We start from the raw sequence: 14,423 nt of genomic DNA, 5'->3' as shown, positions 1-14,423 counted from the left end.
TCTATATCTTTCATTTTCTCCCAATTATTTATTTCCACTCTGGTTTACATTGTCCATCCATCTACTTATGTTGGGGTTCATGTCGTCTTCTTTTTCTTGTCTCTTCAGCTGTGTGTTTAGATCGTTCATTTGGGATTCTTCTTTCTTCTAACACTAAGCATGCTTTGCTTTGTACATCCCTTTTATAAACATTTTTGTGACATCCCACATAGTTTGAACTACTTTTTCATCTGCTTTCATTTGTGTCCATGTATTTTTTAAATGTCATATTTGATTTACACATTAGTCCATGGTTTATTTGGAAACCAGAAATGGTGTAAGACAATTGTCATATGCAAAGCAAAGAAACTTATATTGTTATAAGGTCACAGGGTGGTCTCTGGGTGGAGACTGGGTGGTCATGTAAGTGAATTCTTATTTCATACCATTGTGATCTGAGACAATGCTTGAAACAATTTCAATGTTTTATAGTTTATTAAGGCTCCTTTTATGCACTAATATCTGATCTGTTCTGGGGAATACTCCACGTGCACTTCAGAAAAATGTGTATCCTGCTGCTTTTGGATGGAACCTTCAGTATATGTGTGTGAGTCCATCTTGGTCTTGTGGTTGTGTGGTAGATTGTGACATTCCTTGGCTCCTGTCTTCCTGATGGAAAGAATTCAGTTGAAAGACTTGGTAGAGCATTAAATACACAAAGGGTTTCTTTTCAAACAAGCAAAAGGAGAGGACACTCCAGAGACAGAGCGGGTGGCCCTGAAGATGGGTATCAAGAGCTGAAATTTGCACTGTGCTTTTTATGGACCTTTATTTTTCCTTAATTTTTCCTCTTCCCCATTTTGTCATTATCAGACCAGCCTTTGGATTCACCTTTGTTCCTCCCCTCCATCCTCTGGCACGTTTATGTCCACCAGGAATGTCTAAGGGAAACCAAAAGGGTGACCATAATCACAACGTGAATTATATTACAATAATGTTATAATGGCCTTGGGGTTACTAGCTGAGCAGGTTTTCCTTAAGTGCACATGTCCAAAAGTGGACAAGTCCCTCATGACCCTTTTACTTATTAGTCTTTGTTAAACTGCAGGGAGTGTTTGTCTATGGTCACAGAGTGGGCTCTGGCTGGAGACTGGGTGGTCTGCTTCCCTCTTTTCTCCCCTCCTGCTTATGTCTATCTAACTGCTATTCTATCATTCTGATGTGCCATTCAGCACCTCTCTTTCCTTATTCATTTTTTGTATGGGTGATCTGTCCATTGATGTAAGTGGGATGTTTATGTGCCCCACTATGTCTGTGTTGCTATTTCTCCATTTGGGCCCATTAGTATTTGTTTTATGTGCTTAGGTATCCTATGTTGTGTGCATAGGTATTTGCGATTGTTATATCCTCTTATCCTCTTGCTGGACTGACCTCGTCATCCTTACAGAAGGTACTTCTCTGTTTCCTGTTCCTGTTTTGAAGTCCACCCTGTCTGATAAAAAACTGCTGGTACTCCTGCTATTTTCTCCCTTTTATTTGCATGAAACGTCTGTTTCTGTCCATTCACTTTCCATCTAGGTATGTCTTTAGGACTGAAAAGAGTCAGCATTAGATAGCGTATGGACGGGGGTGGATTCTTTTACCATTCTGCCACAGTTCTACCCATGCTACATCTTATGTTTGGTGCATTTAGTCCATTTACCTTTAAGGGTACTATAGACAAGTATATAATTAGTGATATTTCATTAAATTTTTCTAGTTGGTTTTGTACTTCCTCTCTGTTTCATTCTTCCCCTCTCTTACTCTTCTCTTGTTATTTGGTTGTTCTCTTTAGTGTTATGCTTGGATTTATTTTCTTTTTTAGGATAAATGTTTTGCATGTCTATCATTAGGCTTTAGCTTTGTGATTACCATAAGCTCCATAGATATTTTCCTAAGTATATAAGAGATTCCATTAAGTTGATGGTCATTCTATTTTGTACACAAACTGAAAGTACTACTTTTTATTCTTCTTCCTCCTCCACTTTATTTGTACAAAGTTGTAAAATAAAACGTTTTTGTATCACTTTGCTGATTTTGTTTACAGTTGATTTTACTTCATTGTTTAGTTCTTAACTTCATTCTTGTTTTGTAATTCATCTGCTAACCAAGAATAAAGTTAAGTTACTTGTCTACTTCGTTTACTGGTTAATCTCACTGATGGAAAATAGAATTTAGAATATTTCCATCCACAGAAGTCCCTTTATCATATTGCCCGGTTAGTGGTGGTGGATTCCCTTAACCTTTGTTTATATGGGAGACTTTCTGGCTCCCCGTAAGTTAGAGGGATAAGATGGCTGGGTAAAGGAGTCTTTCTTGTGAGTTCTTCTCTTTCAATACATTAAATATTTCATGTCAGTCCCTTCTAGCCTGTAACTTTCTGGTGAGGAATCTGCTGAAAGCCTTGTTGTTTCACCATAGTTAACTGTCTGCCTCTCTGTTGCTCCTTTAAAGATTCTCTCTTTGTATTTAATCTTTACCATTTTAATTACTCTTTGTTTTGGTGTTGTGTTACTGGGGATCCTTTTGTTATGGGCTCTCAGAGCTCCCAGGACCTGGGCATCAGTTCCCTTCCTCCCGATTGGGAAAGCTTTCAGCTATTATTTCTTTCTACACTTGGTCTCTCTATTCTCCTTCTGGGACTGCTTTCATTCAAATATTCTTTCATTTGGGGTTATCCCACAGCTCTCTTAGTGTCTTCCCATTTTCAGAAAAGGTTTTTTGTCTCTGTTTCTCATGTTGGTTATTTCCATCTTCTCTGTTTTCCATGTCATTGATTCTTTCCTCTACTTCCAGCAGTATCTACCTCATTCCCAACATTGTAATTCTCATATTGGTTACTGTATTCTAGAACCCTGAGTGGCTCTGTTTCAAATATCCCTCTCTTTGATAAAGTTCTCACTGAGATTATCAATTATATTCACCAGATCAGTGAGCCTATTTATAACAGTTACTTGAAATTTTTATCAAAGTATTCATAGTCTGCATTTCATTTAGCCCTCTTTCTTGTACGTTATCTCACTGTTTTGCTTGGAACATATAAATGTATCCTTTTTGTCAGGTTTCTGTTTTTTTCCTTTCTCAAGGATAGATAAGCTATGCCTCCTGATCTCAAATGTTTTGGCTTTGTGAACTGGGGATCCTGTGGTACTCAGAAGCTGAAGACTCTTTCTCGCCAGTGTCACATTCTCTATTGCAGTGGGCCCAAGGTTGGTACTCGTAAGCTGTGGGAAGGCCAATATTCTGCCTAGTCACTGATCTCTGACAGCAGAGGATTCACCTCTTCATGCCCTTTGTGTGGAGTAAAGCCCTTCTTCTCGGACTCATGAGTGGGTGAGTGGGTCTGAATTCTGTATACTTCGGCAGGGGTTCCCCAATCTGGGCTCAGTGTACTGGCAGGAGCAAGTGAAAAATGAAGACCTGACCTGAGGCTGAGCCACCAGTGATGGAGCTGGAGAATCTAGAACTGGCTCCCACAAGTGCCTGACCATTTGGGCAGAAGGAGGGCTAGAAAAGCCAGAAAGTGTCCTCCTTCCATCTGCTGAGCAGCAAAGTCAGACCACTGTTGGGCAGAACAGACTTAAAAGGGTCGGTCTGCAGCTTTGCACAACCACAACGCTGGAACACCAGCAAGTGAGATGGAGCACTTGAAGCTGGTTCCCAAAAGTGCATACCAGTTGGCCTGAGAAAGGCTGCAGAACCACTTTCCACCTTCCCTTTTGCCTCTGGAGAGTTTCATGTGACTCCCACCCTTCTGAACAATTTCCCACTACTGTTAAATGTTTCAAACTGTGACCTCCATATTGGGTCTCTGCAGCAACCATGGAACATGCATGAGATCAACAAGGGACAGGACTCTTGGCCTCACAGAGTGCTCCAGCTCTCCCCAGTGCCTAGCCCCATTAATCACCAAAGGCCAATGCAATGTGGAGGCACGATCTCAGAGCAGATCTCAGCATCACGTACGCTGGATTCCTGAGCAATCACCCCCTTCCTGTTCTGTCCCTCTCCCTCCTGGTGGTGGACTGGAATGTTGAAGGGATGAGGACACTGATTCGTCACGTGTCTTCAGCTTTACCCTTCTCAACATGGACTTCTCATCTTCACTGGGTGGACATGGTCTGCTCTGTTGTATTCATATTATTTTCAGATTTGATTGTATTTTTGACAGTTGTTTTCTTGGTGTGGATGTGGGAAGTGTTTTCCTTCTTGAAGTCTTATTTGCCACATTAATGAAACACTCTCCTAGACCTTCATTGTCTGTAAAGACCCCAGATCCTTGACAGGAGTCTTCTCAGTGCTCCTTTCATATCCTTATTCCTCAGGGTATAGATGAAGGGGTTGAGGATGGGGGTGATGATGGAATAGAACAGAGAGATGAACTTGGCCACATCTTGGGAGTAGCTGGAAGGGGGCTGCAGGTACATGTACATGGCAGGAAGGTAGAAGAGGGACACCACCACCAGATGAGAGGAGCAGGTCCCGAAGGCTTTGTGCCGTCCAGTGGAGGATGGGATCCTCAGCACTGCACAGGCAATGAAGCCATAGGATAGGAGGATGAGACCAAGGGGTACCGGCACAAAGAAGGCCACCAACACAGACAGTGTGACGTCATTCACAGTGGTGTCAGCACACGACAGCTTGATCATGGCCGGCACCTCACAGAAGAAGTTGTTCAGCACCTGCCTCCCACAGAATGGCAACGGCACAGTCAGGATGACCTGAACGAGGGAGTTTCCAAAGCCGCTGATCCAGGACACAAGCACGAGCTGATGGCAGAGGGTGCGGTGCATGATAACAGCATACCGCAGGGGCTCACAGATGGCCACGTAACGGTCCAGGGCCATGGCGGCCAAGAGGATACACTCGGTGCAGCCCAGCCAGTGGAAAACCGCATACTGCACTGTGCAGCCACCATAGCTGATTGTCTTCCTGGAGCTGCCTGTGTTGACCAGCACCTGCGGGACCGTGGTGGTGGTGTAGCAGAGGTCCAGGAAGGAGAGGTGGCTCAGGAAGATGTACATGGGGCTCTGCAGCTGGGGATCCAGCTTGGACACCAAGATGATGGAAATGTTCCCCAACATGGCCAGAACATAGGACACCAGGAGAACCCCAAATAGGGGAAGCTCTAGCCACGGTCTGTCAGAAGCACCTAGAAGGATGAAGTAGTTTGGGGTATCCCCCAAGAAGCTCTCATTGTCACTTCTCATGCTGAGGTATTTTCTGGATCCTGTGATCAATCATGAAAGACAGGATGAGGAAAACCTGAGAAGAGGAATTAACTGCCTTTCTTATACTTGTACCTGGAAATTGCCCAGGCTCCTGTTTTACCTCTGTGGAGACACTGAGATGTGGGCACTCAGAACCAAGGTGCAGAGCAGTTGCTTGTGTGTCTTTTTCTCTCTCCTGTGGTGACCTTGACTATGCCATTGAAACCTTCTGACTTTCTATTTCTGTATCTGTCCTGTGGGGAGAAACAACTGCTTCAACTATATAGTCTCGGTGATGGTAGAGAGGCATTGAGATGTGAAAGCATACCATAAAATTAATTTTCTTCCAGTTAAGTCAAATTTGGTCATTCTTCTCATCCTCATTAGAATGGTTGACTCCTCTCTATAACCTCAGTGGCAGGGCACTGAACACTTTCTAAGGCTCTCCTGTTCGGCCACTTGGGGAAGGTGGCTGAAGACCGGTGGGAGGTGGCCCAATGTGAGTGTGGTGGATTATAAGCAGGTAGGGGATTTATTGCCCTGAACACACCCTGCTCATCTCCTAAGGCTTACATCTGCCTGCATCTCCATGCAGAGGTGCTCCCTGGATCTCAGTACCATGCTGGTCTCTCTCCCAGGACTCTCCACACTCTGAGAACACTATCACTCACTGTGGCAGTTTAGAAAGTTACAATCCAAGGTCCTCTCATTCCCTGCAGTGAAAGAACGATGTCAGTTCAGCCTTTTATTTGTCATGGTACCTGATGAGACACTGAGGCATAGGATCTTGAGCATGGAGATTAAAATATTGACCTATGTAAGGCATACAGCCCTCAGAGTTGCCAACTGAAGGCTCACATTCCCTCTCGAGACAATATTCACTGGGTAGGGAATTCAAGATGGTGGCATGAGAGGTGAGACAGAGAACTCTTCCCCAAGCTACAGATAGTGGAATATTATACTTAATAAAACCCTAAAGAGGAACCCTAAACAGGAACAGGAGGAAAGGCTGCATGAGACTGCACACAGACCTCACGAACAGAGCAGACATCACCAAACAGGGCAACATATGAAATCCATTAATCCCTTGATCCAGTGGGGCCCAATTCTTTTCCCCACCTAAGCTCACCAGTAAGAGGAGGAGAAATGGAGTGAGGGAGTGGGTGGAGCCCAGGGACTGCTGAACACCCAGCGCTGGAGGTCTGTTTTGCATGAAAAAACCTACAATGTGTAGTGCTCTGGAGAGAGGACAGCTGGTACAGGCAGAGTGCCTGGGGGACTGAGATTCCAGCTGTTTGTGGAGGATGGGATCCACACCCTGCTGCTCTGAGACAAAGGAAAGTTGGCAGTCTAAGAGGCTTCCTAGTAGCGAGAGGGCTGCTGAAAGGATGGGGTTATCACGGAGCTTCTGTGTCGGGGAGGGGACAGCTGGACAGTGTTGTCTGAGAGTGTTCTGCACAGCTGGTTGGAAATTTTGAGGAGCTTCAGGCACTCCATCCCCTTGGCTGCCTACTCAGCTCCGAGGCCCCCACTGTGATATGCCGCCTGGTGAACCTTTCTCCTGTCCTCACAGCAACAGTTTGCAAAACCACACTCAGTGTGCTGGAGTCAGGCCAGCCAAACGGACGGCGTGTCCACAACAGTTAGAGATGCAAATCACAGAGGCTTACACCTGTGTGCTCGGCCCACTGGCTCTGACACCTGAAACAGGCACCACAGACGGAAATCAGGAAACACCTCTTTCCTCCCCCCAGGCACCAGCTCCTCTTCCCTACAACAACCAATATCACTCTAGGAGCTGAGCAGCTCCAGAAACGAGTTTCTGAACACTAAAGGGCACCACATAGAAATCTGAAACATCAAAAGACCTTCGTTCAGACGCAAATCTAACAAACCCCAGAAAAAGGGACAAATGTAATTAAACTTACCAATCTTCCTGAAAGAGAGTTGAAAATAAAAATCATAAACATGCTTATGGAGGTACAGAAAAATATTCAAGAACTCAGAACGAATTTATGTTGCAGATTCAATCATTAAGAAATTCCATGTATGAAATGAAACATACAATGAAGGGATTTAAAAGCAGAAAGGAGGTAGTAGAAGAGAAGGTAAATGGAATAGAAGTTAAGGAAGAGGAATACAGAGAAACCGAGGCACAGAGAGAAAAAAGAACCTCTAAGAATGAAGGAGTATTGAGAGAACTGTGTGACTGATCCAAATGGAACAATATTCTCATTATAGGGGTAACAGAAGAAGAAGAGAGAAAAAGGGATAGAAAGTGTCATTGAGGAGGTAATTGCCAAAAACTTCCCCAATCTGGGGAAGGATATAGTCTCTCAAGCGTTGGAGATGCACAGATGCTCCAACACAAGGGATCCAAGGAAGACAACATCAAGACATATAATAATTAAAAGGGCAAATATCAAAGATAAAGACAGACTTTTAAAAGCAGTCACAGAGAGATAAAAGATCACATACAAATGAAAACACATCAGCCTATCATCAGATTTCTCAACAGAAACCTTATAGGCCAGAAGGCAGTGGCATGATGTATTTAATGCAATTAAGCAGAAGGGCCTTGAACCAAGAATACTATACCTGGCAACATTATGATTTAAATTTGAAGGAAGGATTACACAATTTTCAGATAAGCAAAAGATGAGAGAATTTACCTCCCACAAACCACCTCTACAGTGCATTTTGGAGGGACTCCTATAGGTGGAAGTATTCCGAAGGCTAAACAGATGTCAGCCAAGCAATAGGCAGAGTAGAGAATACAGTTCAAAACATACAAAGAATGGAGGAGGGGAAAAAGAACCATTAGGTTGTGTTTTTAATAGGACATGAAGAGAGTTAAATTAGACTGTTAGATAGTAAGGGAATTACCCTTGAATCTTTGGTAACCACAAATCTGAATTCTGCAATGGCAATAAGTACATACCTGTCAAAAATCACCGTAAATGTAAAAAGTCCGAATGCACCAATCAAAAGACATAGAGTCACTGAATGGATGGAAAAACAAGGCCCATCTATATGCTGCCTACAAGAGACTCACTTCAAATCCAAAGACATATACAAACAGAAAGGAAAGGGATGGAAAAAGATATTTCATGCAACTAATAGGGAGAAAAAAGCAGAAGTTGCAGTACTTGTATGAGATAAAAGAGACTTCAAACCAAATAAAGTAAGAAGAGACAAAGAAGGACATTACATAATGATAAATGGAGCAGTCCAACAAGAGGGTATACCTATTATAAATATCTATGCACCAAATACAGGATCACCTACATATGTGAAACAAAAACTAACAATTAAAGAGGGAAGTAGAAATGCAATGCATTCATTTTAGGAGACTTCAACACTCCACCCAGTCCAAAGGACAGTTCAAACAGACAGAAAATAACTCAAGAGACAGAGGCACTGAACAACACAGTAGAACAGATGGACCTAATGGACATCTAGAGAACACTCCATCCAAAAGCAACAGGATACATGTCCTTCTCAACTGCACATGGAACATTTTCAAGAATAAGTCATATATTAGGCCACAAAAACAACCACAGTAAATTCAAAAAGATTGAAATTGTACCAACGAGCTTCTCAGATCACAAAGATATGAAACTAGAACTAAATTACACAAAGAAAAAAAAGCCCACAAACACATGGAGGCTTGAGAACATGCTCCCAAATAATCAATGGATCAATGACCAAATAAAAACAGAGATCAAGCAATATATGGAGACAAATGACAACAATAATTCAAAACCACAAAATCTGTGGGATGCAGAGGAGGCTCTGCTAAGAGGAAAATATATTGCAATAGAGAAGCCTACCTCAGGAAAGAATAACCATTGCTAATGAACATTCTAAACTCACAATTAATGAAAGTAGAAAAGGAAAAACAAATGAGGCCCAAAGTCAGTAGAAGGACGGACATAATAAAGATTAGAGCAGAAATAAATAAAATTGAGAAGAGTAAAACAATAGAAAGAATCAAGGAAAGCAGGAACTGGTTCTTTGAGAAAATTAACCAAATAGGTAAACCCCTAGCCAGACGTAGCAAGGAAAAAAGAGAGTCTCCATGCATAAACAGAATCAAATATGAGAAAGGAAAAATCACTATGGACACCACAGAAAAGAAAGAATTATAAAGAATACTATGAAAAAATTTTATGGTAACAAACTAGGTAACCTAGAAGAAATGGAAAACTTTCTAGAAAAAAACAACCTTCCAAGGCTGACCCAGGAAGAACCAGAAAATGTGAATATACCAATTACCAGCAAAAAATTATCAAGAAACTACGTAAGACAAAACGCCTGAGCAGATGCTTACACTGCTGAATTTTATCAAATATTTTGTGAAGACCTAATAAGCATCCTCCTTAAAGTTTTCCAAAAAGTAGAAGAGGAGGGAATACTCCCAAACTCTTTCTTCGAGGGCAACATCACTGTAATACAAAAATCAGGAAAAGACACCACAAAAAAAGAAAATTACAGATCAATTTCCCTGGTGAACATAGATGCAAAAATACTCAACAAAATATTAGCAAACAGAATTCAAAAATAGATAAAAAATATCATCTATCATTGACCAAGAGGGATTCATCCCAGGGATGTAAGGATGGAACAACATTCTAAAATCCATCACCATCAACCAGCACATAAACAAAAAGGACAAAAACCACATGATCTGCTCCACAGATACTGAAAAAGCATTCGAGAAAATTCAACACACATTCATCATAAAAACTTTCAGCAAAATGGATATAGAGGGCAAGTACATCAACATAATAAAGGCCATATATGACAAACCCACAGCCAACATCATACTTAACACTGAGAAGCTGAAAGGTTTACCTGTAAGATCAGGAACAAGACCAGGATGCCCACTATCCCCACTTTAATTCAACAAGGTTCTGGAGATCCTAGCCATGGCAATCAGAAAACGCAACGAAACAGAAGGCATCCAAACTGGCAAGGAAGAAGTGAAACTGTCCCTGTTTGCAAATGACATGATATTGTATATAAAAAAACCCAAAAGACTCTCCTCCAAAACAACTAGGTCTAATATCAGAATACAGCAAATTGCTGGGATACAAAATTGATACACAGAAATCTGTTGCATTCTTATACACTAACAATGAACTAGCAGAAAGAGAAATCAGGAAAAAAATTCCATTCACAATTCCACCAAAAACAATAACATACCTAGGAATAAACCTAACCAAGGAAGTGGAAGAACTATACTCTGATAACTACTGGAAACTCATGAGAGAAATTAAAGAAGACACCAATAAGTGGAAACACATCCTGTGAGCATGGACAGGAAGAATTAATGTTGTTAAAATGGCCATCATGCCTAAAGAAATCTACAGATTCAATGCAATCCCTATCAAAATACCAACAGCATTTTTCAATGAACTAGAGTAAATAGTTCTAAAATTCATAAGGAACCACAAAAGACCCCAAATAGGCAAAGCAATCCTGAGAAGGAGGAATAAAACAGGGGGAATTATGCTCCCTGATTTCAAGACTACTACAAAGCCACAGTAATCAAGACAATTTGGTACTAGCAAAAGAACAGAACCAGAGACCAATGGAACAGAATAGAGAACCTAGATATAAACCCAAGCATATATGGTCAACTAATATATGATAACAGAGCCACCCATATACAATGGGGAAATGGCAGCCTCTTCAACACTTGATGTTGGCAAAACTGGACAGGTACATGTAAGAGAATGAAAATGGATTACTGTGTAACTCCATACACAAAAGAAAATTCAAAATGAATCAAAGACCTGAATGTAAGTCATGAAACCATAAAACTCTTAGGAAAAAAACATAGGCAAAAACCTTTTTGACATAAACAGGAGTGACCTCTTCTTAAACATATCTCCCTGCAAAAGGAAAACAACAGCAAAAATTAACAAGTGGGACTATATTAAGCTGAAAATCTTCTGTACAGCAAAAGACACCATCAAAAGAACAAAAAGAAACCCTACAGTATGGGAGAACATATTTGTAAATGACAGATCTGATAAAGGCTTGACATCCAAAATATATAAAGAGCTCACACACCTCAACAAACAAAAAACAAATAATCCAATTAAAAAATGGGCAGAGGAAGTGAACAGACAGTTCTCCAGAAAAGAAATACAGATGGACAACAGACACATGAAAAGATGCTCCACATCGCTAATTATCAAAGAAATGCAAATTAAAACTACAATGAGATATCACCTCACACCAGTAAGGATGGCTGCCATCCAAAAGACAAACAACAACAAATGTTGGCGAGGCTGTGGAGAAAGGGGAACCCTCCTACAATGCTGGTGGGAATGTTAATTAGTTCAACCATTGTGGAAAGCAGTATGGAGGTTCATCAAAATGCTCAAAATAGACCTACCATTTGACCCAGGAATTCCACTCCTAGGAATTTACCCTAAGAACGCAGCAATCAAGTTTGAGAAAGACAGATGCACCCCTATGTTTATCGCAGCACTATTTACAATAGCCAAGAATTGGAAGCAACCTAAATGTCCATCGGTAGATGAATGGATAAAGAAGATGTGGTACATATACACAATGGAATACTACTCAGCCATAAGAAGTGGAAAAATCCAACCATTTGCAGCAACATGGATGGAGCTGGAGAGTATTATGCTCAGTGAAATAAGCCAAGCAGAGAAAGAGAATACCAAATGATATCACTCATCTGTGGAGTAAAAGAACAAAGGAAAAACTGAAGGAACAAAACAGCAGCAGAATTACAGAACCCAAAAATGGACTAACAGGTACCAAAGGGAAAGGGACTGGGGAGGATGGGTGGGTAGGGACATATAAGGGGGGGGAAGAAGAAAGGGGGTATTAAGATTGCATGCGTGGGGGGAGGGAGAAAGGGGAGGGCTTTTCAACACAGAGAAGACAAGTAGTGATTCTACAACATTTTGCTATGCTGATGGACAGTGACTTTAAAGTGGTTTATAGGGTGGACCTGGTATAGGGGAGAACCTAGTAACTATAACATTCTTCATGTAAGTGTAGATTAAAGATTAAAAAAGAAAGAAAGAAAGAATGAAAGAAATGGGGGATTACTCCTTGATAGGATAAAACTAATAGTAAATCAACGATTAATGCATGCTTTAAATATCCTTAATTTTGATCACTTAAAGGGTGTCAGATGATCGGCTATAGAGGTGTGGTGACCTCTAATGAGTTCTACACAATGGTATAAAGGGCATATCAAAGTGTGGGCAGAGGGTCTGTTTGTGTTTATACAGAGGATCAAAGCCTAATTTGGCTACCCAGAAAATGAACTAAGATAGATTATGAAAAAGAACTTCCAACATCAGCACTCTCTGGAAGACTCATACCAGAAGATGATCATCAAAAAACCACCACAAAGATCCAGGTGATACTGCAGTTGTAGCTGCATCCATCCACCGTTTCCTGGACTTGCCATTGGAATGAAGAAGGAGGTATCTAAGCTGGCCTCTGTATACAGTAAAACAACAAATTTGACTGGATCTATAATGTGGAACTCAACCAAGAATTAGGAGAAGTGCAAGTTGTAGCGCTCCAAAATCTTATGACTATGGACTATCTACGGTTAAAAGAACATATGGAATGTGAACAGTTCCCAGGAATGGGTTGTTTTAATTTGTCTGATTTCTCTCAGACTGTTCAAGTACAGTTGGACAATACCCATCATATCATAATTTTCACAAATGCCTAGGGTGCCTAAATGGTTTTCTTGGCTTCACTGGAGATGGATAGTAATTATAGATTTGCTTTGTTTATGTCACCCTTATGTTAATATGTGTGTGCAAGTTAGTTAGTAGTTTAAAACTTATACATACTTAAGGTACTCTACAAGAATATATGTCAAAGAAATAATCAATCCTCCCATGTTTTCTTCCATATGTTACCTCTATAGCTTTTCTTCTTCCTTCCTAATTACAACCTTTAAATAGAATTCGTGCCTCATATCGAATTTACCGAGTATCATAATTCCTCCAGGTGGTAAAGATACCTCGAGACAAGTGCTGGGCATAGAAGCCACAGGGCATAAATCTGCAAAGAAGTAAAAAGCTAACCTTTTCAAACAATAAGGCTTCTCTCTCACTTATCAACTTAGCATTTCCCTGTATGGCCCCGGAAGATGACTGGTTAGCCAGAGATGGGTAAGATTCCTCAAGGGAGGAACAACCTAAGACAGGCAGAGTCTCAGGGGGCCATCAGGTGAGAAAATGGGGATCAACAGAGGTGAGACTTAGAACCTCTCCCCCTCCCTGTTCTGAGAGAAATCTTCTGCATATGTGGATGTTTTATTGCCCTTGTCTAGCTTGGATTAACACATAGCCTACAGGCACACACCTGATCATCTACATTTGCTCTCTTACAACACTAAACTATGCTTTCTACCTTTATCTTGTATCTACCTACCACTTCAGCATTTTATTAAAAATAATTATAATAAAGAGAGAAATGTGGTATCCACATATAAATCAAGTATAAAAATCAAATGAATATTCATATTTGAATTGTTTATAGTTCATAATGCATGATCAAAACCAAAAGCCTCTGTGATGACTGCCCTTGTTATGTTCACCATGTAACTTATTCACTATGTAAGAATTTGTTCTCCATGTAAGAAATTGTTCATTATGCTTCAGAAGATTGGAGACTGACGAAAATTAGGCTTGGAGTGGATTAATGATTGTACATTGAGCATTGACCCCCTATAGAGAATTTTATTGTGGTTAACAACTATTTGATCAATAAATATGAGAGATGCCCTCACAAAAAAAAAGAGTACACACTTCCAATTGTAAAATAAATAAGTAACTAGGATGTAATGTAAAGCGTAAGGAATATAGTCAAAATATTGTAACAACTTGGTATGGTGATAGCTGGTACATAGAATTATCATGTATATAAATGTTAAATCACTGTGTTGTACACCTGAAACTAATGTAATACTGTGTGTCAACTACCCTTCAAAAAATAAAAATAAAAAGCTAACCTTTTCAAACAATATGGCTTCTCTCTCACTTACCAACTTTACATCTCCCTCTATGTCCCCAGAGGATGACTGGTTAACCAGAGATGGGTAAGATTCCTCAAGGGAGGAACAACCTAAGGCAGGCACAGTCATAGGGGGGCCATCGGGTGAGAAATTGGGGATCAACA

General features: G+C 40.8%; 1 protein-coding gene across 1 annotated transcript; it reads right to left on the bottom strand.

The window, feature by feature from the left end:
• Window positions 1–4,271: 4,271 nt before the first annotated feature.
• On the bottom strand, window positions 4,272–5,228 carry LOC108408567 (olfactory receptor 2B11-like). The gene has a single exon (XM_037008825.2). It carries the CDS (start codon window positions 5,226–5,228, stop codon window positions 4,272–4,274), a length of 957 nt encoding a protein of 318 aa, XP_036864720.2.
• Window positions 5,229–14,423: the final 9,195 nt, after the last annotated feature.

This window comes from Manis javanica, chromosome 14 (assembly GCF_040802235.1).
Source record: "Manis javanica isolate MJ-LG chromosome 14, MJ_LKY, whole genome shotgun sequence".
Taxonomy (NCBI): domain Eukaryota; kingdom Metazoa; phylum Chordata; class Mammalia; order Pholidota; family Manidae; genus Manis; species Manis javanica.
Note: the sequence above shows the minus strand (reverse complement) of the source record. Positions and strands in the feature narration are given on the sequence as shown.

Bases quoted from the DNA above. Each gene is read 5' to 3' on its own strand.
- LOC108408567 (XM_037008825.2), bottom strand. From the start codon at position 5,228: ATGAGAAGTGACAATGAGAGCTTCTTGGGGGATACCCCAAACTACTTC.